Below are 27,627 nucleotides of genomic sequence, written 5' to 3'. Positions count from 1 at the left end.
CCCCACGTGCCGCGGAGCGGCTGGGCCCGTGAGCCGTGGCCGCTGAGCCTGCGCGTCCGGAGCCTGTGCTCCGCAACGGGAGAGGCCCGCGTGCCAACAAAAAAAACACAAAACCCAGAAAAGGAAAGAAAAACCCCAAACCTTAAAATGAAAACTGAACGGAAACAAATGAAGAACCTAAAAATTTGTGTAAAGATCTCAGCAACGTAACCACACAGAGAAAATATTTATTTTAAGGGCTTTTAAACATAGTTCTCTTACTGTACAGTTTGAGTGGGATATATTCTAAAGGCAAAACCATAAAATTTTAAACTTCATTTTGTGTTTGTATTGTTAATGTTGGAATTACAATTTTAAAACAGTTTTGTACGTATTATGAAATAAAACAAATGAGTAAGTTTGTTAACATTTTTAGGAATCAAGATTTTTCAGTGTAAGAAAAATAGGTACAAATATAAAAGAGCTTAGAAAAATACTGAAGTATTCAATGTTATATTAAATACTAAATATTTTTTTAATGGAGGGCCATTGTCTCTAAGAGGCAGTTTCTGGAAACCTAATATAATTTGATCATTTTAGGAATTCAAGATTTTTAATGATGCAATTTTATCTTTCTTTCTGACAACGGTGTCATTTTCCACTGGGTTTTATTTCCATTGATTTTTCTTTTATGGTCCATGTTTAATTAAATGCTATGAGGAATGCTTTAAAAGAGTCCCTCCTAAGAACTTCACAATCAGCCAAACGAATTCAGGCTGAATTTCCCTTTTCAGATTTTAAATAAATGTATTTTAATGGGTGGGTGTGGGGAGAGAGGAAAGGAAATATCACACAAGGCAGAGAACCTCCTGGTCTTCCTCTGACGCAGGGCAAGAGGGAAACAGCAGTTGGAGGAAAAGTTATTGTCAAGTGCGAAGTCCCGTAGAAATGTGGAGCCGAGGAATTCAGCATCTGCATCTCCTTGCTAGTCATCACCAAGGTCCAGCACAGTCCCCTCTCTTTAGTGAAGCCTTCTCAGCTGCCCTAGATCCACAAACCATCCTGTCTTCACCATCCATGAGATCTTTGGACTGACAGTTATCATTTGGTTCGCGCGTCCCATTTCTCTCTGAGCTCTTTTCATTCAGTCATTAGATACTTGCTGTGGGTACAGTGTGCAGAGCCCTAGAGATACGATGTGAATAAAATACAGCCTCTGTCCTCAAATAAGGTCACAGTCTAGCTGGGGGCGGGCGGGGGCGGGGAGAAACGGGCCAACATTAGAAGTATCATGTGATACAAGAAATGCTAAAACAGCGGTTGTGTAAAACTTCCGTGGTGGTCCGGAGGATGGAGAAGTAATTTTCCTTGTGTGGATGGAGGTAGGAAAGGAAACAAAGAAAAGAGATGGGGACAGGGGTCATGTGTTGTAACGGCTTATACAAAAGGCTTGGATAGTAGGGGTGCACTGGCTGTTTGGGGATCATGATGGGGGGCTGCGTAGGAAAGCAGAAGCAACCAGATGCTGGTGGGGTTGTGACAGCGTAAAAGGAGATGATGCAGAGTACTGGGGAGGAGGGAGACCCAAGGCCAAGTTTGTCTACTCCTGGATTTTACCTAAGGCTGACCTTGGTTGTATATAAATTCCTGCATCCTTCTCTCTCCCAGGGTTTTTCAGTAGCATAGTTTGAGGGTAAGGTCAGGTGGGGTGCTGTGTGCAGCCCTGTCTCATCTCGAATTTCACAAAGCAGTTCATTCTATAGGACCCGCCCCATCACAGGCTGGGTAGCCCGAGCGAATGATCAGCCTCGTCGCACAGACAAGTGCAAATCTTGGTTCTGATTGAGTGTGAGACCAGGCACAGTTAGGTCTGTTAGTCTTGTTCACTAAATAGGAAGACACCAAAGAGCTTGTCCTTGTCCTGAGTTGGCAGCCGTAGTTGGCACTTCATTTGCAGTTAGGAATGTTCAAATAAACAGTGGTCAGGATCTGCTCACATCAGCTCTGCAGAAGGCTGCTCTTGCCCAGGGCAGCCTGCTCACCCCAGAAATACCATTCTTGGTGCGCACGAAGGGTGCCAGATGTTCTTATTCCTTCAAGATGTCCCTGCCGACCTAATCACCTAGGAAGAACATTCCAGTGGTATCAACGAGCCCTCTTCTGCCAGTAAATGAAGATTGGATAAGTGCACTTTTAAACCAGAAGTTACATCCTGAGTCATTCATACATCGTTGGCCATTACTAATCAGGGTTACAAATTAGCAGCGGATTTAGACTAAGAGCATAATGAAAGCTATAAAAAGCAAGGTATCACCCTCAGTAAAGGTGAGCGGACACTTTACATATCATTATAATCACTTCTGTGACTGTCAAGGCTTGTCCTTTTAGGATATTAGAAGTCTTTCCCCAGGAACACATAACAGATTTTTTCTAACCACAGTGGGAAAACACAGGACAGCTTCAGAGAGCTTCAGAGGCTCTTGCCTATTGCATTAAAAACTGAGCTCCTGTGGATATAAATGAAGTGGATATTGGTATTTTAAAAACTGGTACTGGCATATAAAGAGCTACACTGTTGAGAGCTACGAACACCATAGTTTATTTTGCCCGAAGCACAAATCTTTGGGATCATGTGGCTTTTGAACAGTTTGACCAAACTCACGCTAAAATGTGATGAGTAAATTTGGTGTCAGGTAGAATTCGGATTACTTGAAGCTTCTTTAAGAATTCTCCTGTGGTCAGGTATACGTACTCCAAGAGAGATAAGAATTAGGGGCTTCCCTGGTGGCACAGTGGTTGGGAGTCCGCCTGCCGATGCAGGGGACGCAGGTTCGTGCCCCGGTCCGGGAGGATCCCACATGCCGCGGAGCGGCTGGGCCCGTGAGCCGTGGCCGCTGAGCCTGCGCTTCCGGAGCCTGTGCTCCGCGGCAGGAGGGGCCGCGGCAGGGAGAGGCCCGCGTACCGCAAAAAAAAAAAAAAAAAAAAAAAAAAATTAAATAAAGAATTAAAAATTTTCAACTCTAATGGGCTCTAAATCATGGATTGGGATGGCTTTGTAAAGGAGGAGCATGTTGTGATCTTCCGACCGCGGGGAGTCCTTTTCACCATCCATTGCAGGCCACAGGCTGTTGAGTATACCTTTAGTAAAACGAGATGAGGACACTGTCAGAGCCAGCCATTCCTGCAAGGACTCCCACCCTGGCCACTGGGGAACAGGGAGGATTTTCCAGGAAGGTATTTATGCCACTGTAGTTCAGTTGAGCTCAGCAGATGTGTACTGAGGGATACCTATGTGCACGACTCTGTGAAGATGTAAGGGAAAAGGAGGAAAAAAATTAGAGAGCTGGAAGTGCACCATCGGAGGAACAGACACATCCACTGGTAACACGAGTATACTCTGCTGAGTCACTGGGCTAGTAAACATGGCGGGATTAGGGGAGGGCAGAACAGAGGGGAGGATCAGCCCAGTCTGGAAGCGTCAGGAGAAGCAGGCCTGAATCTAGGAGCAAACTGGCCTGGCAGAGAAGGATGGAAAGAGTCTAGACGGTGTGAAGGAGACGGCATGAGTGAAAGCGATTCTGTTCGTAGGTGTCAGAGTGTCCATTGGAATAACTCAATACTTTGAGGAGGCCTTCAAAACGTATGTCCATTGTTTTAAGCATGAAAATTGTTAATCATCTTTACCATGTAAAACTTTTGTGGTAATTTGGTAATTTCTCTCTCTCTCTCTTCTTTTTTTTTAACTTGTCAATTTCATTCTCTTGTGTCTTTAAGAAAATCATGAATATACTGATGATGTTTCTCCTGGTGTTATTGCTCTTCTGCCTCCTCTGCCTTTTCTCTCCCTCTCTGCGTGACCCAAACCAAAACAGTGCAAAAGTCCAAAGGCACAGCTCTCACGTCACTGTCTGTAGGGGTCACCCCTGTGGAGACTAGAGTGGTTCCATTTGGAACGCAACATGGGTTGATTAAGCGCCAGGTTCAATGATGAATAAAATAATGATAAGTTGCCTCTTTTTCATGAAACCTGAAGCCCCTCATGAAGCCCCCCTTGCTCTCTTTGCTTCCATGTAGACGATCATTTTTAACATTATGGAAGGAAACCCTGATGGCCCCAAATTTTCTTTTCCTGGTCCAACTATAAATAGCAATTGGAGAAATTTAAATGCTTCCTTTTAAAGGCAACCATTGTGAAACTCAGAACAGGGCCCTTCTTTCCCACCAGCTTCAGACACCTGCCTGGGTCAGTTTTCCTCACCTTTCCAGGCTCTAAGAACGATGCTGGCATCCCCTTCCCCTTCTGATGTTCTCTGATTGCAACAAGCCATCCACCAGAGAGAGGGAGAGCTGGGCTGTGGAAAGGAAGAAGAAAAATAGCCCAACACCTTTTCTACTTCATCTTGGTTCCTTTAGCATTGATTTTTGTTGCTTTCCACCCCTTCTCCACCAGAGTGTTTTCTTGTAGACCGCTCCTCCTCCCCAACCCCATCGCCCCATCACCACCACCAGTTAGAGTTTCTACCAGTTGAGTCCTCCTGGCCAGATTCTTTTCCCTAGCAGCTTCCATGGCTGGCTGCGGCTGCTCTGCTTGTCAGCAGTCAGTACCCATCCACGTCTTTGTCTGCCTTGGAGACTTTGAGTGTCTCTGAGTAACTACCGAGACTTGGCTGGTGGATTTTCCCAGCATCAGATACTGATTTAAGGCCATCTGTTACTGATCAGTCCAAAAGAAGTTTTGAGTGAGAGTTCCTGGTGACTGTGATTAAATGTTTTCATAGGTTTTAACCGACAGAGTCCATCAGCCATACAAGAGCAGCAGGGGACTTAGAACTGGATAGAAGTCATATGTAGGAAGTTGAGGTGCAGGAGAAGACCAGAAGGTATAATTCTTCTTCCCCTCCCAAGCTCAGAATGAATTGAGAGGTAGACTCAGAGAGGTTGGCCAGGTGGGGATCCAAGTACCATCTTTATTACCGGTAACATCTGGATAAGAGAGCATGGCTTGTGTGTGAGACCTTTAGGTCTTCTTAATACTTCCCGCACTTCGTTAAACGTGTCTAGGCAGAGCTGGACAGTCGTAGGCATCCTTTTCAGAGGAAGGTTTATTACTTCATGGCAGAAGAAGCGATAGAGAAAAAAGGAAAAAGCCCAGAAGGGTGTGAGCTGAGCATGTTCAGTTCCTCAAATTACCCTCACCAACAGGATCCCATCCTTCCTTCTCCCCTCCACCCCCAGGGATGAGTAAGGAAGGCAAAGAGCAGCTGGCATTGTTGTCTCCTGGGGGGACATGAGGGAGGGGTCTGGAGGCTCCCATTGTATTCTTTTAACCTACTGGATTTGATACTTAGCAGTGACTGCCCCCCTCAGGGAAGGAGAGGAGAAATTTATCGGCTTGGACCTCCTCCCACCAAAACTTGACTTCTGCTCTCTAGGATAAATTTGACTAGCCAGAAAGTTCTGAAATGGTTACAGAGAGTATTTTCATTAAATTAACACTAAGGAGCATTCATATTCTAGGCTGCACATTGACTCCCTATCCTATTTCCCTGTCAGAAATATATCCAACCAGTTTGAGAGGTGTGTGAGAAGCCCAAGTGATAGCATAAGAAATATCTAAATGTTAAAATATCCCAAATTTGAACAGTTCCCATCATCAAATCTCTAAGAAGAAAGTAAGGTTCTGATCTAAAACTCGTTGCCTTTATAAACCAAGTCAAAAGAAATTATAATTAAAAATTATATTCTAAATAAAATTCCAGAGTGTCCTCACCCAATTTAAATTCTGCTTTGCTTGGGTAGAATATGGATTTTCTTTTTCTTTATAAGCGCAGTAGGCTGGGTTGCCTCCCCTGGACTGGATGTGGCTCCATCAGGACTGCCAAACCGGAATTCATTCTACCCCAGTTCTCATTTGTCTCACTTAAAAAATATCCCTAAAGATAATAGGACACACATTTATTGCAATACCAGCCCTGGTTCCATGAGATTTTGTTGCACAAGCATATCTCTGAGCCCTAGAGCAGTTACATCTGAAGAAAATCGATGTACGCAGTGAGGCCAGAACATTAACATAGTTGGGAGAACAAAGCATGTATCCATAGTTCTCCATCCTCTGAGGTGAGACATTTGTGCGTTCTTGAAATTTAGATGCTTGTATTGACGGCAACTCCAGACACCAGGTCTTTAGAATATCTTCCACCCAACTGTTGAAGGCTAAGAAAAATATGAAGAGGTATTCTTCTGACCAATACACAGAGAAATGTGAATTCTAATAAACTACCACTTGATACCTTTTAAGTTGACAAAAATCAGGAAGGTGGGTATTATCAAGTGCTGGGAAGGATAGGAGGAAATAGAAACTTCCTGCGTGGCAGGCGAGTGTAACTGTATTCCTTGTGGAGAGCAAGCCGGCATTACTTAGTGAAGCTAGCGCTGCGTATAGGGTATGCCCCAGCCATTCCACTCATAGATATTTACTCCGGCAAAGCTTCACCAAGTAGACATATGATGGTGGTCATCCCAGCATCATGGGTGGTAGAAAGGAGTCAGAGATGATGTAGGTGGCGACCACTTAGGGAAAAGATAAGTATAATATGGTGGCTATGTATTATGGAATATGGTACAGCTGCTAGAAGGAATGGATTATGTTTACTTACAGCTGTTTTATTAGATCTCAGGAAATAATGTGAAATAAATAAGAGCAAGAAAGCAGTTTTTTACACAATACCACTTTATTTTTTAAGGCCACCTGTCTTTCTAAATAAACATACAGAGGGTAGGTTGGAAGAATGTTCATTATGTATGCTTGACTGAGAGCCAGTGGGGGAATGGGATTGAGGCAGAGGATGATGCAGAAAAAATACAAAATGAGGGGCTTTCATGGGTGTCTGTGCCCATGTGCCATAGACCGTGGTGTATGATCACTTCATTCCCATGTACCCACGGCAGGTGTGTGTGTGTGTGTGTGTGTGTGTGTGTGTGTGTGTGAGAGAGAGAGAGAGAGATTGAGATTGATTGATTTGTGTCTAGCAGCAGCTTTTAACGTTTTTAGTGTAGGTGATCTCCTGTGTGGGTGATTTAAGGGATTCTAGGATGCCCTCACCCATGCCAAAAAAATTTCGGTTACATTATCTAAACTGTACCATTAGAAAGTCAATCCTTTGACAGTACTATAGATGGAAAAGAGCATGGACTGTGGAGTCCAGGAGACCCGGGTCCACATTTCAGCTCTGTTGTTTAATACCTCTGTGGCCTTAGGAAAATTTATTTTGCGCCTTTATTTCCTCATCTGCTGAACAGGGAGAATGACACATGGTGCATGATATATAATGTGCCTAGCAACAAAGAGTGTAATTCATAAATATTTGTTCCCTTTCCCTTATCTGTCTCCCTTTCTGCTCCCACATTCCCTTTTTATCATTAGACTTCACTGACAGCAAATCTCTAGAATTTCTTGGGATGAGAAATGAAAGTGGCTGACATCTTTTGTAGGCTTACAAGGTACTAAATTCTAAGTCAGAGCTGTCCAGTGAAAATATAATGGAAGCCGTATGTCATTTAAAATTTTCAGTAGACACACTCAAAAAGTAAAAACGAACAGCTGAAATTAATTTTAATAATATACTTTAGCCAATTATCCAAAATATTATCATTTCAGTATATAATCAATATAAAATTATGAGATTTTTAATATTTTTTGTACCACGTCTTTAAAATCCACTGTCTTTTTTTTTTTTTTTTTAACACTCACAGCACATCTCAATTCACACTCGCCACATTTGCTGTGCTCCGTAGTTACATATGGGTAGTGGCAACTGTATTGGACAGTGAAGTTCTGAGTGCTTTACCTGTATCAGTTCTCTTACTCGTGATTTCACTTGGGTTCTCTGGAAAACAGAGCCTAAGGCAGGTCTCACGTGCACCCCAGGGCAGTGAGAGTCGGGGGAGGGGAACCAAGTCAGATGCTTGGTGGCACAGGAGGCCTGTTCAGAAAACTGTGACTCAGGACTTTCTAACGAAGGAAGAAAGAGGAAGAATTTTTCTGTCATCCTACACCTTCCATCCCTCTTTGGCCAAAGTCTGCCTGTGGACGCTAATTCCCTGCCCTTCGGGATTGTGTCACCAGCCCCCTGCGGCAGCCTCTGAGGAGGCCACACACCACACCTGGCAGCTTGGATCTTCACTCGTGTCTGGGCGTGGAGGTCTGTCAGGCCAGGCTCTGGAGCTACTGTAGCTCCCACCACTCTGGGGGGGTGACGGAGGCCATTCAGAACTTGACAGTCAGCCAGGAGGGGCCGAGGCGGCAGCAACCATGGCACCTAGGGGTCTCCATAAGTGGCCAGTCAGATTCTCACGACAGCCTGATGAGGGAGAGAACTGAGGCATCACGAGATGAGCAACTTGCCCAGGGTGATGCATCTAGTGAGTGACAGAGCTGGCCTTCTAACTGGGTGTCTGGCCCCTGACTCTATGCTCTTAACCGCAAGCCTACACACGCCCTTACCAGTTCAGCACAGCCTAATAGAAATGAGATTTTCTGCTGAGAATGGGTTTCTTTCCCATGGAAACTTTAAAGACAGAGAGGGCCTAAGAGGACAGATAGACGTTGAAGAGGGAATTCTTGACCCATCTGTCATTTTGCTAAGGAGCTGACCCCTTCCGCCTCGCCCAGGAATTCATGAACAATGCCCTGCCCTGGATGGGGGGTAAGTACCAACCCTTCCCTAGGTCTCCAGCCCTTCAGCAGACTTGTCAACTCTTCAGTTTCTCAGAATTGTTGCCGAGTAGCAGGGAACTTACACTCTTCTTATTTATGGGTAGAAGGGAGACCCATATTTGATACTTTTGGAGCCTATTTGTAGACTTACTTCGGTCAGATGGCTTGGTGTAGTAAGTTTGGGGTCCTGGGGGTTGATCAAGGAAGAGACAGGTTCCTGAGAGGCAGTAACACACAGGCTCTGTTTGGGTGGTGCTTGGACGGGGTGGCATGAGAAGGGAGTCCATTATGGTCAGAGACCTTCCAGAGACAGTGGCGCAAGGCCACCACCCGGAAGTGGACTAGGATGAGGGAGCTCCCTGGGGAGTCAGAGGATTGGAGAGGGGGCTTACGTGTTCAGGTGATGTCACTCAGCAACAGGGTGGAGGGTCTCTGGGTCAGAGAGCTCCAAAAGGCAACTGCGGTGCGGGGTCTTTTGTAGCTGTAGAGTTCGTCCTTATTTGCGGCAGATGTTGGGGGCAGTTCCACAGGATGTGTCAAGTAGGTAGGCTCTAAGTGGCTAAAAATGTGTTTCTTTGGACTATATTTAAAGTGATTGGATGTGTGAGAATTTGAGTTGGGCTCCAGCGGGCTTTGAGCTAAAGGTCCTAGCTTGCTGTGAAGAAGTAAACAAGATGGGTGCCATTTTCACTTCATACACGGGCCACCTCAGGCCCATTTATATAACAGCTGGACAGGAAGCTTTCCATTCATTCACCTCTTTCATTGCTGTTTTGAGCTATTAAGATGTGAGTGAAGTTCTTAGGGAAGCAAGAGTCTAGAATTCCTGATAGTATGAGATGCTTTTCCAGCCAGGCAAGACCTACTCTCCCTTTTTCTTCTGGCATGATTTGAATCAGAGTGTCAGGCAGCAGTAGACGTGAGAGAGCAGCTCTCCACCTCCGCCACGTTGTAGATGAGAACACGGCAACTCTTCTGGGCCAAAGGTCACACATCTCGTTGTGGAAAGAACCCAGACCAAAACTCAGGTCTCCTGAGTTTTGTCCCGTTTGATGTGCACAGTAGCCCTGCCTTATCACACCGTTCAGCCCTTGTACATAAACTTGCTGAGTATGTCTCTCTCCAGTTTGGGAATGCCTTAGCTCATTTTCATGGAAGAAAGCTTCGGAATGAACCTCCGTCTCTTTCTACACCGAAAGGGTACCTTCAGCCACTTGTCTTCAGATGCCTCGACTATGTCAGAACATCCTGCAAACAATCACATAGGAGAAGCCTTGTGCCATAATAGATTCCCCGTTAGACGTGAAATTGAAGGTTCGTGTCTACACGATCATCTGTCCCCGGAGCCCTGTGAAATCATGTCTTTGCCAAATAGTCTCCCATGTCGATGCACTTTCTTACAAGAACTCTTAAAGCCCCTTACTAAATACCAAGTCTAACTAATAGAGATTAAAGGTGTTATAAAGCCCTGTAAGGAGTATTCTAGCATCTGTTAATAGATTTACTGACTCAGCCTTGAAAAACATTACCCATGGATGGGAGATAAACGATAGGAAGGCTCCCAGTTGGCATATTTGGGGGTCATTTGTGATTTTATTGTACTGTTGCCTTTGTAGGATTATGGATGAATTATTCATATAAGGGATGGGCATTTGTTCTTTCTCTGGTTTTAATTTTCCAAAAAAAATTTGAACATCTGTAACCCAATTTCAGGCAAGGATGCTGACTCAAAGGGTGAAGTAATCAAAGTCTTACTTTTACAATTAACATGTCTCTGATTAAATTTCAGGCCCATGAGTCCTGTCAGCATCTTTATTCCCTTCCCCGTTAGCTCTTCTCCCCTCACTATCTGTCCCCCAAATGTAAGGTGAGAAGAGAAGGACTCAAGTGTTACTATTGAGTAAAATGCATCTTGAAAAAGGATACTGTCGAGACGAGACCGTAGAATAATTTGGCTATGTCCGCAATTCCTGGTCAGCTGGACGGATGGATGATCAAGATTTTCCGCAATCCTTTATGGCTGATCGAAGTTAAAAATGTGGTCTGGCCCTCTCTAGCGCTCACCCTATACAGAGTCATTGGCATTCTGCCCAAGAGTTTCTTGTCTTGTCTTTGCGTAGCACTTCATGTATATGTCAAAACGTGATTACAGGGTTTTAATCCTTCCCGTAATACCTTTGGCACTGAGGATGGAAACTAATCTCTCCCGCTCCTTATCAGAATTCTTTAAAATAATCAAGAATTCAGAAATCAGAGTGCTTTGGATTGGAGACAGAAGACATTTACCCTGTGGTTGAAGAGCATCAGCCTGTTGTCAACAACAAGAGTTGGAAGTTGGCGTTAAAGAACGTGGTAAATCTACTTTTCATTTCCTCAAATCGTAAGATCTCCCGAAGAAAGGGGAAGGTATGGTTCTCCACACTGGGACCGTGGATCTGGCAGTGAGTTTCTTGAGTGTGTGCAGAGGTGTAAGTGGTGGAGGGAATGGGTCTGTGAGAGCAGGAAAGTGGTGGCAGGAAGATGAGATTGGGAAGCCCCGTGGGCCATGGCCTGGCTGAGGCCCAGAACTCCTGTGGAGTAGGTCGTCCTCTCTTAGTTGAGTCTCCTGAGCGCGTCAGTGAAGTTTTTTCCACTGAGCCTCTTTTTTGTGATTGGCAGAAAGAGAGCCTACCCGAAATAGACCCAAGTATAGGTGCGGACTTAGCGATACAGAAGACGGTCATCAACTGGGGAAAAGAGAAGATGAAGTCACCTGGGACAATTGGTTCACCGTTCACAAAAAGAAACCAGTTTTGCTCGTGATCGCATCCCTCATAGGAAAATAAATTTGACGTAGATCAAAGAATTAAATGTTAAAAAATTTGAACTAGAAAAAGACAGGCAAACATTTAACATGATCTTTGCTTGGGAAAGACTTTCGAAGTTTAAAAGCTTTGGAAGGAAAAGCTGGAGAGATCTAATCCATGTCAGAAATGCCATAGATGAAATGAAAGGCCAAAACAAGATTTTTCCAACAAATAGTATTAAGGACAAATAGCTTTAATTTACTTTTAAGAAGCCCTCTCACATAAATCGATAAGAGAAGCACCAAACTCCCTTAACCCCACACCCTGCAGTTCTCTGCTCCCCCTCTGAGTCACACTTCACAGAAGATTTGCCGGCACGTGTTCTCTCCACTTCCCCACCTCATCGAGGCGCTCTACCTGGCGGCCACCCCCCTCGGTGCCCTGAGCCACTACTCCATGTGGCCAAACCCAGAGGTCTTTGTTTTCCTTCCTTTCCACGGGTTGCACGCTTCCTCCTTCTCCACACTGTCTTTCCTTTCTTTGGCCTCTGAGATAACACATTCTTGTGTCTCTGGATGCTCTTTGCTTCTTCTCAGTTTCGCTTCTCAGGTAGGTGCCATTTCCTCTACTAGACCCCTGAACACCCGGCTTCCCTGGATCTCAGTCCTGAGTCCTCTTCTCTCTCACTGAATGTCGTCTCCCTGGATGATCTCACCCGTCCCATGGATTTAGATACCATTTGTAGTCTTACAACTCCCACGTTTGTTTTATATTTTTATCGGATTGTAATTTATATGTAACATTATGTTAGTTTCAGGTGCACAACATAGTGCTTTGATATTTGTATCTATTGTGAAATAATCACCACAATACACAGTAAGCCTAGTTAACGTCCATCACCATACAGAATTACAGAATTTTGTGTGTGTGATGAGGATTTTTAAGATTTATTCTCTTGGTAAGTTTCAAATGTCTCCCACTTTCAAACGACTCCCACATTTATATTTATAGCCCAAGCCTCACCTCTGAGCTCTGTGTGGACTCATATATTCAGCTACCGACTTGCCATCTCCGTTTGCAAGGTTCCCAGGCACATCAAATTTAAAATGGCAAAAGTTGAAGTCTTGTTCCCCTACCCCCACCTGCCTTGACAGCAAACACACACAAACTCGTTTCCCTTCCAGTCTTCTCCATCTGAATGAGTGAGTGGCACCGTCACTCACTGCTCAGAGTGGAAACATGGCGGTCATCCTTATTCCATGTCCTCCCCTACCTACATCTAGTCCAAAATATATTTTAAATCTACTTCTCTCCCATCCCCTGCCCAGCCTTGGCCAGGCCCACTGCAGCAGCTTCTTCAGGGGTCTCCCCTCTCTTATTTACTCCAGCTCTCCACATAGCAGCTCAAGACATCGCTTTACAATGAAAATTGGATCAGTGTGTGTGTTCCCATTGTACTTTAAAGAAATCCTGCCTGGGTCTTTTCGAACTCTCTAAACTCATCTCATGCCATTCTCTGCAGCCTCCTCCTCCTCCTGTCTGCACGTGGCTCTCCTGTCAGTGTCCAGATCCTCCAGGCTCTTCACTGCCTCAAGGCCTTTGCACATGCTCTGCTCCTTTCTCTGCCCAGAAACCTCTTACCCCCAACTCTTCTCATTCGAGGCCTTCCATTCCTCCCCCATTTTATTTTCTCCCCTCTGCCCTGTTTATTTCATTTATGGCATGTGTAATTTTATATTTAATTTGTTAAATTGTCTTCCTTACTAGGAAGTAAACCACAGAGGCTGAGCAGATCTGTTATTCACCGATATACATATCCAATGACTAGCACACTACAGACTCTCAGTCAGTATTTCTTAAATGAGGGACCTAAGTAATGAATGAAAACATAAATAGGTTAATGAGCAGATATTTTAATAAAAGGGAAATACAAGCGGCCATATTAATACACATGAAGCATACAGAATAGTGCCTGGGGCTTCCCTGGTGGCACAGTGGTTAAGAATACACCTGCCAGTGCAGGGGACACGGAGCCCTGGTCCGGGAAGACACCACACGCTGCGGAGCAACTAAGCCTGCGCGCCACATCTACTGAGCCTGCGCTCTAGAGCCGCGAGCCACAACTGCTGAGCCCACGTGCTGCAACTACTGAAACCCACGTGCCTAGAGCCTGTGCTCTGCAACAAGAGAAGCCACCGCATTGAGAAGCCCGCGTACCACAAGAGTAGCCCGCGCTCGCCGCAACTAGAGAAAAGCCCGCGCGCAGCGACAAAGACCCAGCACAGCCAAAAATAAAAGAAATAAAATAAATAAATTTTTTTAAAAAGAAAAAGAATCGTGCCTGGTATATACTAAGCCCTCAATATATTTAGTTATTGTTATTCTTATGTTAATAATATTTAGTAGCACTTGTTAATAATAATATCACCCAAACTAATAGTCAAATTAAAAGAGTAACGAGATATCGACTTCTGCTTCTTAAATAAACTAAGATTAAAAAAAGATAAGGTGGTCACTTATTTGATGAGATGGGCACTTTTTACAGGTAATTACCAACTGATTTGAGCAAAAACGGTTTGAATGAAAGCATTTCAGTTAGTGTAACAATTGATAAAAATGATCTTTTTGTTCAGAAACAGATGCTGCTAGACACTGGTTGTTCAAATATTGGTATCTGTACTGTGGAGGTTGTGCCTTTAAACTTTTTTTTAGGTTAAATTTTTTCCTGATTTTTTTCTTTTTGTCTGTTTTTTCAGGCATTTCCAGGTATGTTTTTTCTTTTCCTTTTCATTTTTTTTTTCCCAGCAATTAATCCCTCTCTTCTATTTTTGGACAAGGATGTATTGGGGAAAAAAATTTTAATGTGTAACTACAGGGAATTTGTTGGAATGAGTTAATTAACTTTCTAACAATAGGAGGTTAGATGAGTGAAAAAAAGCCACTATTTGGAGCACCTAATGAGTTGGAAAATGGCCCTGTGGTATAGCAAAATTACGGAGACCAGAAAAGCCAATGACTAGCAGTAGACTTGTTCAGGAAAATTGCTGTTCAGTCACGTCATCGTGTTGACCAGCTAGCTCACTTTTAGCCACACTGCGTTTGGCCATAAACCTGTAGATATCTCGAGCCCTATTAAAATGTCTAGACTTTTAGATGTACAATTTCACTGTGAAGGAAAAAAATAGAAATGTGGTCAAACTTTTATGTGCAAAGATATTCATCAAAAGTTAACAGTGATGCAAAAAAACAAAGAACAACTGTAAAATGAAATGCCCAACGTTAGGGGGATGATCCAGCACGAGAGTAAGGGTCCAGGAATAGGTATATGCACTGTTTCTTTCTTTCATAAAATACCGAGGATTTGCCCTTGTTACCTTAGAGTAATTTGCTTAAGCAACGTCTAGTAAGATTGAGAATTCAAGTGCATTTCCTGAATAAATCACTGAATCATCAAGGGTTTTCAAAATACTTCTCAAAAAGATGTGAAAGTGTTTATTACAGCCCTGACATGTAACAAATTGCTGCCCCGTGCTTTTAGGGAAGGCCAGCATGGTGGCAAAATGAGCAGCATTCAGGGATAAATGGGTGGCAGTTATCTGTGAAAGGAGCAGTGGCGAGATGAAAGATGATACTTCATTTTCTTTACTGTGCTTATACGTAGCAAGCAACATAGCACTCTTCTTTTTCTTGCGAAGACGTGCTAAGCCACATAGCTTCCATGTGGAAGTGATTTCATCTTCTAATTAAGATCACATTTAAGAATAAAAGCAGAGGAAGGAAACCAGCTTCACACGCCAGGGGAAGCGGGAGGTCTTTGAAGGATAGAAGATGAAGGTAGTTAGGGTTCAGAAGGAAGTGGTTTCGTAGACCTTGTTTTTTTGCCTTGCTCGTTTTGTGGTCATTATTGGAGTGGTGTCTTAGACTCATTTAGGGTTTAATTCTGACATATTTATAGAGACAGGGCTTGTCTGGACTTGGTAGCACTCCTGTTGTTAGAGGTTAGCCAAAATTTACTCTTCACATCTCATAAAGAGTTCTGTTCCTTCACTTCTAGAAGGCTTGCTTACATGGTATTTGAACTGTAAGATTTTAAGCCATTGGGCTTTTAAAATACAGACCAAAACCTTTAAAGATAAGTTTCCCAAATGCTTTGAACAGAGAATTAAGAAATGAGAAGAAAGACAAAAGAGAAATAGCTTGGGATTTTAGTACCTGTGCAGGCAGTATTAATCAGGACCAAAAGAGAGAAAAAGGAAAAAGAAAGTAATTTCACTGATGGAATTCAGGTGCATTAGTTCGGTACATGCTGAAACAGATTTATAGAGAAATGTTCTATTCTAGGTTGCCTTGGACCAGTTTATTTTAATCCTGTGGAAATAGATAGATTGAGAGCAAAAAAGAATGATTTGCTTAATTAAATTTTCATTCTATTTTGAGGGTCCATTAATAGTTTAATACTATACATGAAAATAAACAAAACAGAACTCAGGAAGGAGTGTGCCTAATGGCGATATTTCTTTATAGTTGCAAAGCAGCAGTGTTGTGTGATGGAAAAATGAAGCCCAGGTTTGCTCAAAGTGCATTTGAGACTGGCATTACAACTTAGAGTTAAATGAACAGAATTTACACTTGCTATTCCAGCAGTTACCAAGGAAGATCAAAATTTTAAAAAGCAATACCTATCTGCTTTTCAAAAACTGTGTGTGTGTATGTGTGTGTATATATATCCGTACCTACATGTATACACACACTCATGGGAACAACTTTCAAATTGAATTTTATCTCAGGATGGATTAACTGAAATAGAATAATGTACATACAGGTTTTGGGTAGTTGATTATTCAAGACGTGTTATATCGAAACCGTCAATGAACTGATTTTCAGTACAAAAAAGAGAGTAGAATCAGAATTCTGTTTTTGGCTATAGATGTTGTGCAAAACACCTTCAAAATGAATTTCAGATTTCCCTGTAGCCCTTTTCACACTGTAAGGCAGTAGGATATATTTGTGGCTTTATAATATCTCTCGTTGATTTGTTTACAACTTTGTAAACGAATACCTAAGTACAGAATTCTGTGTCTGTGTGTGCGTACGCATATCTGTGTCCTTGCAGCATTAGAGAGAGAGGTTACTGTTTGGGGGACAGTATGGATTAGGTTGAGAAGGTAGAGGCAGGAAGAAAAGAAGAGCTCACCGGGAGGGCAAAACTGATGGCGGAGGTTGAGGGCAAGAGTAGTGCGGTTAGCCAGCAGCCCCCTACCCACTCGCCACAGCCCTCGTGGCTCTCCCTCGCCCCAGCCACGTTCTCACTTCTCGACAGCTCTAGTCTGAGAAATCAGAAGGGAATTTACGATATTAAAAAGTGGAGGAAGACATTAAAATGTTCTGACTCCAGATTCCAGAACGAGAAGTACACTTCAACATCAGTGAAGTCCCAACACCACATTTTCAGATTGAGTGAACTAAGCCCAGAAGAAGATAAAGGCTTTGCTAGTCAGCAGGAAAAGCAATACCAGCATCAGAGGCTCCCGGTTTCCAGGTTGGAATGATTTTTATGACTACATTCTGGGAGAATTCTAGTAAAAGTTAAACCATGAGCCTCTTTTTGATTCACGTCCTCGCTGTAGGCAGGGATACTGCAGCGGCCCCGGAGGCAGAGGTTGGGAAAGATGCTTGGACCTTCTTTTTCTGGAAGAGAGCACAATATTACCCAGGAAGAGGAGTCATCCGATACTAAGTGAAGTTTCCCCTTGATCTTTTTAGAAGTAATTTTAGAAGTCTTCATCAGGCAAAACCAAATCCTTTCCAGATGGTGCCTTACGCACCTCATGATGCTAGAGGATCAGACCCTGTATCCCGCGGGTGCTGCCCTTGTTTCATGTGTGTTCCAAGCTCTTCAGATTGATTGGGAATCTTTGGCCTCGGGTTGCCCTTGATGTCACAGGTCTTTCTGCTTTCATTTATGTATGCACAGGGGAATTTGCCTTTCCAGCTTTTGGAGCTGTATAGATGCAGCTTGTCCTCCTAAGCCACATAAAACCACGTACCAGACCACTTAAAGGCCAAAGCTTCAATGCATGAGACTTTTACAGGAAAGGGAACGATCTTCTGATAGCATTATTTACAATTCTCTAGTCTAAAACTTAAAAGTACAGACATACACTTGGGCCATACCTAATCACTTGTCCTGAAGAGAGGCATTTTGCTACGTGTTGGTAAAGCGATTGATGAATATGCTGTGTATACTGTAAATAAATTTGTTATTTTTAAAAATAAATTTGTTATTATACATGAGATTTTCCATTTTGAAACATCATTTGGTAAGTATTTATTCAACACCTACTACGCGACAGGCCCTGTGCATTGGCCCCGGGTGAAGAGGGCAGATATGTCCATGTCCTCGTGGAGTTTACATAGTTATTCTCTGCAGAATGATGCCTTTATCAAGGATAGTAAATAATTCTGGGCTCTGGATTTTCTCTTGTGGTCTCTTTACACATGCGTGTTTTTAATGAGCATAAGCTTTTTGTTAAAATATAACATATACACAGAAAAGTACACAAATCGTGTACAGCTCAGAGGATTTTCACCAAGTGAACTCATCTGTGAAATCAAGAAACAGAACCTTGCCAGGCTCCAGAAGCCCCCTTTTAAACCCCATTCAGTTACTAACCTTCCCAAGGTAACCACTTTTCTGACTTCTGATACGATAGATTAGTTTTGCCTTGTTTTGAACTTTATAGAAGTGGAATCATATGTTATACAATCTGTGTCTGCCTTCGTTTGTTCAACATTGTGCTTGTGAGATTCATCTAAGTGGTTGCATACAGCTGGGTTCGTTCATTCTCCTTGCTGTACCGTAGTCCCTTGTGTATATTACAGTTCATTTATCCATTCTGTCATTAAAGACATTGGGAATATTTCCAGCTTGGGGCTATTGCTGACAGTGTCACCATCAAGATTTGAGTACCTGTCTTTAGGTGGACATGTCTGTTGGGGATACGCCTATTGAGTTGGAATGCTGGGTCATAGATTATGCATAGATTCATCTGTGCTATGTACTGCCAAGCAGTTTTCTCAAGTGTTTATATCACGTGATAGTCCCACCAGCCGCGTATGGAAGTTCCAGTTACTCCACATCCTTGCCAAATCTGGCGTTAATGTCCTTTTTCATCTCTGTGTGTTTTTTAAGTGAAAAAAAATAAGTAGAACAGAACCACTGGGACTTTGTGGTAAACGATGAAACATCATAAAGTTTATGGCAACAGTGATAATACCTCAGATTTTGGTCTGTGCCAATGATTCAGAATGGTGTTATATTGAATTACAAACTCTGCTTAACTGTTGATCGAATCAAAGCCACTGTTTACAATGGAAAATCCTGCAAAAGTGGGTCTTTCTTACATTTTGAGCTGTGGCTTTTTCAGGCCAGCAGCGTTGGACCACCTTTATATGCAGGAGGGCCAAGTTAGAACAAATAAAAATATTTACAGGCTGCTCTCTTTGAATTTCAAAATAGACATGGCTTTATTGAGACCTGGGGAAGAAACCTGCATTTGATGTGCATTAACCTACCATATTCAGTAGAAGGGTAGAAGTGAGAAAGTTGGAGCAGCTATTAGGCAGTGAACTATTGACATTGGATCATATTTGAGAAATGGCTGTAGGGAGACAGCTGTCATCTGGAAATTAGCTTGTCAAGCTAGGAGGGCTAACTTTTAGACTGAGACCCTAAGAAGGGGGCTATATTGGCAGCCCATCCTCCCCGCTTTAACAGCATCTCCCCAGGAGGAATTGTATATGTTAATGGATCCAGACTCTAGGCCCATGACAGAGGGTCCAGCTGAAGTAAAGATGAACCTTATTCTTGGAAGGATGCTGATGATTTCCTTTTTCTTTTCAGTCCAAGATTTACACTTACACACCAACTTTATATCTGGACTTCAGATTGGGCCAAGGAGCAAAGCATTCCCAGCCTCTTCCTAAAGGTATGATGGGTTCTGCAGTTTAGTGATCATTTCAGGGGGAAAAAAACCCACAAGGGGCTGCTTTCTCTGGAATGGACTTGTTTCTGAACCTCAACACAAAGTTCTATGAACCTTGTTTATGTTTAATTTTGTTTAAATTAGCAAATACTGCTTGAGCTTTTCAAGTTAAGGAAATCAGGAGGGATTCATAGAATGTTAGGGCTGAACCGTTGGGGCCGCCCCTCATTTTATCATTGTGAACGCTGAGACCCAACAGATGCGCTACTTGCTCAAGGCCACATGAGGACTCGCTGGACACGGCAGGACGTTTACCCAGGTCTCCTGACTTCTGGGCCACCTTTGACTCACAGAGTTCCTGGAGGGCAGTCCAATCTGTGTGAGTTATGAACAAGTGCATTCTTGATTGAGGTACAGCTTTTGTTACGGACGATTTACTTTTTTTTTTTTTTTTTTTTTTTTTTTGTGGTATGCGGGCCTTCCTCTGTTGTGGCCTCTCCCGTTGCGGAGCACAGGCTCCGGATGCTCAGGCTCAGCGGCCGTGGCTCACGGGCCCAGCCTCTCTGCGGCATGTGGGATCCTCCCATACCGGGGCGCGAACCCGGTTCCCCTGCATCGGCAGGCGGACGCGCAACCACTGCGCCACCAGGGAAGCCCCAACGGACGATTTACTTTTAAGTCGTCGTTTAAATCCAAAGAAGAGGTAGAAGACTCCCAAGTGTTTAAGACCAGTTTTATTTTTATTTTTAAGAATGGCCACCCCTGAGGTCATTAGGCATCAACCTCGGACCCATTCTTCTCTTTTGGTGTTTCTCATTCTGGCTATATTTAAGTACAGAAAGATTTTTTACATGAATGCCTATGCCTACCTTCATACATAATTTTTATAACAATAAACGTGATAGCACGTATGCTTGAAGTTTTAGTGCTGTGGGTTTTTCTTTTACTTTCGAGTTTGCTTTCCTCTAAACCCTTTCCCTCCCTCATCCACCCATAGCAGTATCCTCCCTGTGTATCCCAGATCTGGAGTAGATGCCGGATATATCCTTGAATTAGAGCTTACAATGTTTTCCTCAGCACTTACTCTTCTCCACTTTCATATACGTGCATGTAAATATACGCACATACAGGGTTATTTTGTCCTTGTTTTACTAACATGGAATCCTGCCAGAAATGTATTTTTTGCATCTTGCTTTTGTGACCAGACAACACCTCAGGGAAATTCCTCCGAGTCCGCTCGTATGGCTTGGTTGAACGGCGACGTTCTACGCCATGGGTTGACTACGATGCATTTAGCGCTTCTCTGTCAGCGGGTGCTCCCTTTGTTTCCTGCACTTGGCTGCTGCACTCCGCTGCCACCCTATATATTGCCTCATAAGAGAATGTGTGTCTGTCGGTTTACAAAGCTGTACTTCTAGATTATTTTGTCACTATGAGTTTTAAACCTGAGATTTGTTTTCAAAAATGTTTCGGAATGCATACAAAAACAAGTAGCTTAGAAACGCATGTATGTCACTGAGTCGCTATAAACCCACTTTAAACAAGTCTGTTATAAACCCAGCTATGCGGAAGAACCTTTCTCTTCCAATATGTCACTTCCAGTTACAGTGTGTTCTCCCCACCCCGTGCCCTCAGCCCCCGTATACAGTCATACATGCCTTCGTTGCGTTAGGTGACAAGTCTAACGTTTGAGGCTTCCCTGTCCAGTGCCAGGCAAACAATTAATTTAGGTATTATAAAGCATTTATTATTTACAGACTCAATAGTACTGGCTGCCTGTAATCCAACATATTGGCTAGTAAAACTATGCTGTACAAATTTTATTATCAAACAGTTCAAGTCAGGCTCACCTTTTGTCTTTTTTTTTTTTTTAACCTCCTTTCCAGGTCAAATTCCAGTATAAAATTCAAGGAATGTCTAAATTCATTTTATTTGAGCGCTTTGTTGCATCAAATATTCCTTGAAATGTGTAGCCCATTGGCTGGGTGCTGATCATGTTTTGTTTATAATATTTTGATTGTTTTGCTACTCATGGTAAAGGGATTTGACATGGATGTCTGGGTTATGTTTGGCTTTTGGCATAAGCTTTGAAATCTGACTAATTTAATGTTGACTTTCTTGTATCATTACCAAACTAAAGGGATAGAAATAGAGGCACACACTGCTACCATCCCATTTCTGACACCAGGCAAAAGCATATGTCCCAAGGGACATCCAGTTAAGGGAGACTGGAAACATTTCTCATGAGTCAGACAGGTTTTATCTGAATTCCATCCCATAAATAATATTGGAATCGATCTTTACCATCTCTTTATTTCCTTCGGGCAAGGCACGTTTCTGTAGGGTTGTGCTAATCTTGCAGAAAACAGATGTTTCATGCAGTGATGATTTGGAAGGCACTTGATATCAGGAATTGAGCTAGACGGTGCATCACTTAACAAAGAATCCAATCTGTTGAGTCTCTGACAGTACCAGATTCCTCTCACATTTTTCATGTTGATTCTTGGCTAAAATAAGAATAAGTAGTTGTGTTTTTTTGGTTTTTGGTTTTTTGCAGTGACTTTCACCATCTCTTGCAAAGCAGTCTGATTTCCCTTGCTGTAAACTGATACTGCAGATAACACCATTTGTTATCATTCATTGAGAAGGACATAGATCTGTATTTCTAGGAAAATATCAATCTTTGCCAAGAAACTTGTGCCTTCTGGTCCTCCTGTCCCCTTTGTCTTCTGACTGACTGCATCAAAGTTGGGCCCTCAACAAGCACTCTGTTCGTTTTCTCCATCTTCCTTCACAGTATCCCTGCTACTTGGCATTTAAAAGCATGATCTGGAATGTTAAAAAATGGAGGGTTGTTATGGTATCGAAAAACTTAATTTTGCTTCCCTCAACTTTTAACTTTTCTTTAGAGTATATGTACATCGGTCAACAAAATTTCTTTAGAGAACATATAGCTTATCGCATTATTCTGTGGTAAGCAGAATAGTGGCCCCACGAAGATGTCCACGTCCTAATCCTGGAACCTTTGAATGTGTTACCTTACATGGTGTAGGGGATGCTGCAGGTGTGATTAAGTTAAGGATCTTGAGATGGGGAGATTAGCCTGGGTGGTCCAGGCGGGCTGATGTCATCCTAAGGGTCTGTGTAAATGAAAGAGGGAGATGGGAGTCAGAGTGAGAGAGAGACATGTGACAATCGAAGCAGATACGTACAACAAAAACTGGTTAGAACCTACTAGGCCCAAGATGGCAGAAGGTTTGACTTCCTGTAGACCTGGAGCCTCATCATACGCTCATTGTAGTATGTTAGCATGTTAATGACACACCCACAGTTGCCGTGACAGTTCCGAGGCGGACCATAAAAGGCCAGAAAAATGGGCGGTGGCCCAATTCCTGGAAATCCCCGCCCCTTCCCCAGATTAGCTGGAATACTCCTCCCACTCGTTAGCCTACTACCAAGACCATAAAATCTAACCTCCCCACACCCTAGAGGCCTCTCTTGCCTTCTGAGATGGACCGCACTCTGTCTATGGAGCACATATCTCCCTGAATAAATCTGCTTTCACTCTACTTCAGCTCCCTCTTGAATTCTTTCCTTTGTGAAGCCAAGGACCCTCACTTGGCAGCCCATCCCAGGGACTCGGATGCGACCTGGGACGTGACCATTCTCTCGTGCCCCCTTCTCCTGCAACAAAGTCACATTCTCTGGGTGTAGAAAACTTATTGGAGGCAACGAGTTAGGGGCTGTTTCTCTCACCTATATGATTTTATCTGTAAAAGAGAAGAAAGATATGAAATAAATATGCCACCGTCTATGTTCATTGTTTCATCCTTTGCGCTCTTCTTAACTAAAATATTAAAGTATTGAAAATAAACAAAAACCAGTCTCTAAAGTTGAGAGGGAAAGGGATTCACAAACAATGTGGTCTAATGATGAGGACACATCCGACAAACCCAAACTGAGGGACATTCTACAAAATAATGGGTCTGTACTTTTAATGAAGAAAATGACTGAGGAACTATTTCAGATGAAAGGAGATTAGACATGACAACTAAAGGCCGCGTGTGAACCCGGATTCCATCCTGGCCTAGACATGTTTTTTTTCTTTTTGCCCTAAAAGGCATTACTGAGACAACTAGCTCAATTTGAATATCTGTACATAGCTAACAGTATTGTATTAATGGTCATAATTTTTTAACTGATATTGTATTAATTTCATAATTTTTATAAGTGCACTAGGGTTACGTTGGAAAATATCCTTGCTTTTGGGAAATTTTTTCAAGGTAACGGGGTATCATGTCTTCAAGATTACTCGCAAATATTTCAGAAAAAAAAAGAATGATGTATATTTCTCGAGAGAATGTTAAAGCGTATGTGATAACAGATTAGCTTTTGGAGAATCTGGGTGAGTGGTGTATGGTAATTCTCTATACTATTTTTGTGACTTTTCTGTATGTCTGAAATTATTTCAAAGGAAAAATTAACAAATAATTTGGTGGAATGAGGAGGGGGAAGGGAAGACCCAGTGGGTCTGCCTCCTGTCCAGGAGGCCAGGCATGAGGTCCATGGTGAGTGAGCTGCCTACCCAAGCTGAATGCAGAGCTATCTGGGGGGAGGCTCTTAGGAACCAGCACTGCTTTGAGGTGTGGCATCTGGTGTGACCCAGAGTTTGGGTAGAGGTTTCTTCTCTCCTTAGCCCTGTTCCCCTCTTCCCCTTTCGAACCCAGAGCTGACCTTTGTCATGGATTTGGCGTGCCACCAAGTCATGTTTTTCTACTTTCTCTACACATACATGTATAAGCAGCCATTGGAAAGTTCTTTGAAATAGCGAACTTAAGACTGAGGAGGAAGGAAAATGAGCTGGGTTAAGGCAAGGAATGTAGGCCAAGAAACGCTCTCACTAGGGATGTTTGCAAGAATTGGGAACCTCCCTGGAAATGAGAGCAAATGCCACAGAAAATCATTTACGTGTTTAAAAGAAGTTTTCCACGTCTTCTGTTGGACTGAAGGAGCGCTGACATAAACGTGTTGCCGATTAAAGCAAGCTACAGGACCAGGGGTAAATGTGACCTTCATCCAGCTTCTGTTCGTTGTCATTGACTGAGGGAGGGAGGGGAAAGAGCTTCCCAGCTGTGAAGAGCCGGTAGCTTGGAGACTACAGTTGCAGGGCCTGTGACCTCGGACAGAAATAAAAATGCCAGGATGGTTTCCATTCCCGGTGCAGGACAGAAAAGTGGGAGGAAAGATAGGGGAACAAAGAAAGATGAGAGGGACCTGAAAATCTCACAAGAGAACTCTTTGATGATACAATCCTGCTCTTGGCAGAGAAGGAATTCCAAAAAAATGTGGTAGTTCATAAACATATAGTAAGCATTCACATGATTTGGCTCTTGTTTTGCTATAGCTTTAAGAAAAAATGCTTAGTGGGAATTAAACTACGTTTAATAGAAGCAAGTACAGATAGACAACATGATAAAAAGAAGGAAAAAAGGAAATTGCCCTCTGTTCCTATTTTTTTCCCTGTAACACTCTGTGCCTTCTAGCCAGTAGCATGAATTGTGTTATTAATGGTGAAGGTGGAGTCTCTATCCTAATGGAAGACTTTTGCAAGGAACAACAATAGGTGAATGCACATAATACATTGACTTGGCCATTCCTTTAAGCAAATGTTTGGTCCTTCTGGATAAAAGATTTAAAAAGATAAAAAGAGAGAAAACAGACCGAGGCAATTATGTGTAGACTCGTTTTCTGCTTGAAGGGTGAGTAGGAATGAAGCAAAGGGGGTGGAAGAGAAATGAGATTAGAACAATCAAAATAATTCCAAATAAAAACCCACTTGAACAATTGAGAGCTTTGAGCTTCTGTCAAACTTGGAAACCATTAATTTTTCAATACCTTTCAACCATGAGGAGAGGATCGATTATGTCAATCACAACACGTCCTTGCAATGGAATGCTTTGCAGTCTTTCCCAAGGATGAGTTATTTCTCTGTGTTTTGGAAAGGTATCCAAAATAGAACACTGAGTTCTAGTTTTTAAGCAAGTAATATATAGTGCATAAAAGAGAAAAGAAACTGAAAGCACAAATACCGAATTGCTAATGATATTTATGGGCTGGGAGCAGTTAGCCTATGTTTTCAGCATCTAGCACGAACCTCCCTCCCCGCAAATTGGACAGTGTGAAGACCCCTGGCTTTGCCTTCGTCTTTCTGTCTCCACCCACAAGTACACCTGAGTGGTAGCTGGTCACTGGATGATGGGAGGCCGAGCTCAGAAGACTGAGCCAGTGGGTCAGTGGTCAGTAAGGGAGCAAAAGAGCGAGTGTGCTCTGAGCAGATAGACTTAATTCCAGAGCCCTTACACTCAATTCTCGTAAAATCTTGGGGAGGAAAAAGTGTGAAATAGGAGGATGAAAAATATATCGTCTCGCGTCCACCTGAGTGTCTGTCTTTGTTTTGCCATCCTTCAGGCTTTCCGAACCAGACTCAGTTTATGTTAAGTTTGATCAGTCATGCCTTATCACGCGGGCCTCTCTTGCACTTTTCAACCCACCTGCCAGCACAGCCACATCCCTCAAGTCTACTTTGTCCTCTGTGATTCTTCCATGCCTGCCTTGGTTTTGTTTACTCTGCCACCACGTTGACTCTCTCACAGACTCCAGTCTGGTTCCTGCCCTTGTACCTTGGACTCGGCCCTCCATTCCCTTCACAGATCTTCTTTTCTCCCAGAGGCACACGGAGTGATGTTCTGATTCTGTTTTGAGCTGGCCACTCCTACATTCATGTCCCTCAGTGGCACTGCAGCGTCTCCTCTGGGCCATAGGGACAATACATAAATATCCGTGGAAATCCAGTGCTTGTTCCAAGAGGGCACATAGCGGGTTGTCACTTAAAACTGTTTGGAGGGGACTTCCCTGGTGGCGCAGTGGTTAGGAGTCCGCCTGCCAATGCAGGAGACAGGTTCAATCCCTGGTCCGGGAAGATCCCACATGCTGCGGAGCAGCTAAGCCCGTGCGCCACATCTAAGGAGCCTGCGCTCTGGTGCCCACGAGCCACAACTACTGAGCCCACGTGCCGCAACTACTGAAGCCTGTGTGCTCTAGGGCCCGCGTGTCGCAACTACTGAATCCCGCGTACCTAGAGCCCGTGCTCCGCAACAAGAGAAGCCACCGCAATGAGAAGCCCGCGCACCGCAACGAAGACGCAACACAGCCAAAAAAAAACCCAGAAACTGTTCGGAGGCCCAAGGAACTGAAGATAAGTCAGACTGGTGTGTTGTAGTTATTAACATGATATGTTCGACCTGGAAGGAACAGCTGGTTTGTTAGTACAGCTGTTTGCATATAGATGTATAGCCAGTGAATAGCACGCTGTCTACTTGGGTGGCTCTTAAATACTTGAGGCCAAGTCATTTAGGTTTTGTGGGTGGGGGGGGGTGTGTTTGTGTGTGAATGCATGCATGTGGGACTGTGTTTAAAACTGTTTACAGAACTTAAGTTTTAAAATCTATGTATATCTAAAAAATGTCATCTTCAAACCTTTTGTATCTGCAACTTATGTAAGTTTATATATTTGTATGTCATATGTAGAGTATTAAATATTTGATATTGTTATCTCTTTGTTCCTTTTGGCATTATGGACACTAACCTTTTAATGTCGCTGGTCCCTTTTCAGGGTGGACAAGCTTCATTTATACCATATCTGGAAATGTATATATTGGTAAGTGATGAGTCTGTTGCTTTGGGTTCAATTGCAATATCATTTAAACTACTGCCAGGAAGGAAAGGTAAGATGAAACCTTTCGTGTAATTGAATACTTTGTTTCCTCCTGTTCGGCACCAGCCCCCTGTACATCCTGGTACATCCTGGTACACCCAGGGCAGGGCACCTCTCAGCTTCCAGTATATTCAGTGAGGGAGGAGAATAGGAACACCAGACATGACAGCAGCCATTTTACTGTGGCCTGTGTGCAAATGTAAGGTCCAGGCACAATTCTGTGGGTTGACCTTGCTTGGATGTTGGCAAGCCCCATACTGATAAAAGGATGGAGCTTTTTTTTTTTTTTTTTTGCGTTACACGGGCCTCTCACTGCTGTGGCCTCTCTTGCTGCGGAGCACAGGCTCCGGACGCGCAGGCTCAGCGGGCATGGCTCACCGGCCCAGG

General features: G+C 43.3%; 1 protein-coding gene across 1 annotated transcript in view; it reads left to right on the top strand.

Moving 5' to 3' along the window:
• The window catches only part of PIR (pirin), a 105,650-nt gene that overhangs the window by 49,275 nt on the left and 28,748 nt on the right, over nt 1–27,627 (top strand). Inside the window, 2 exon segments of the mRNA XM_024115486.3 lie at nt 19,385–19,469; nt 27,139–27,183. Of these exon segments, the coding sequence (XP_023971254.1) occupies nt 19,385–19,469; nt 27,139–27,183 (130 nt within the window).

Source organism: Physeter macrocephalus, chromosome 7 (assembly GCF_002837175.3).
Source record: "Physeter macrocephalus isolate SW-GA chromosome 7, ASM283717v5, whole genome shotgun sequence".
NCBI classification, from domain to species: domain Eukaryota; kingdom Metazoa; phylum Chordata; class Mammalia; order Artiodactyla; family Physeteridae; genus Physeter; species Physeter macrocephalus.
The sequence above is the reverse complement of the archived record's forward strand: the minus strand, read 5'-3'. Positions and strand labels throughout refer to the sequence as shown.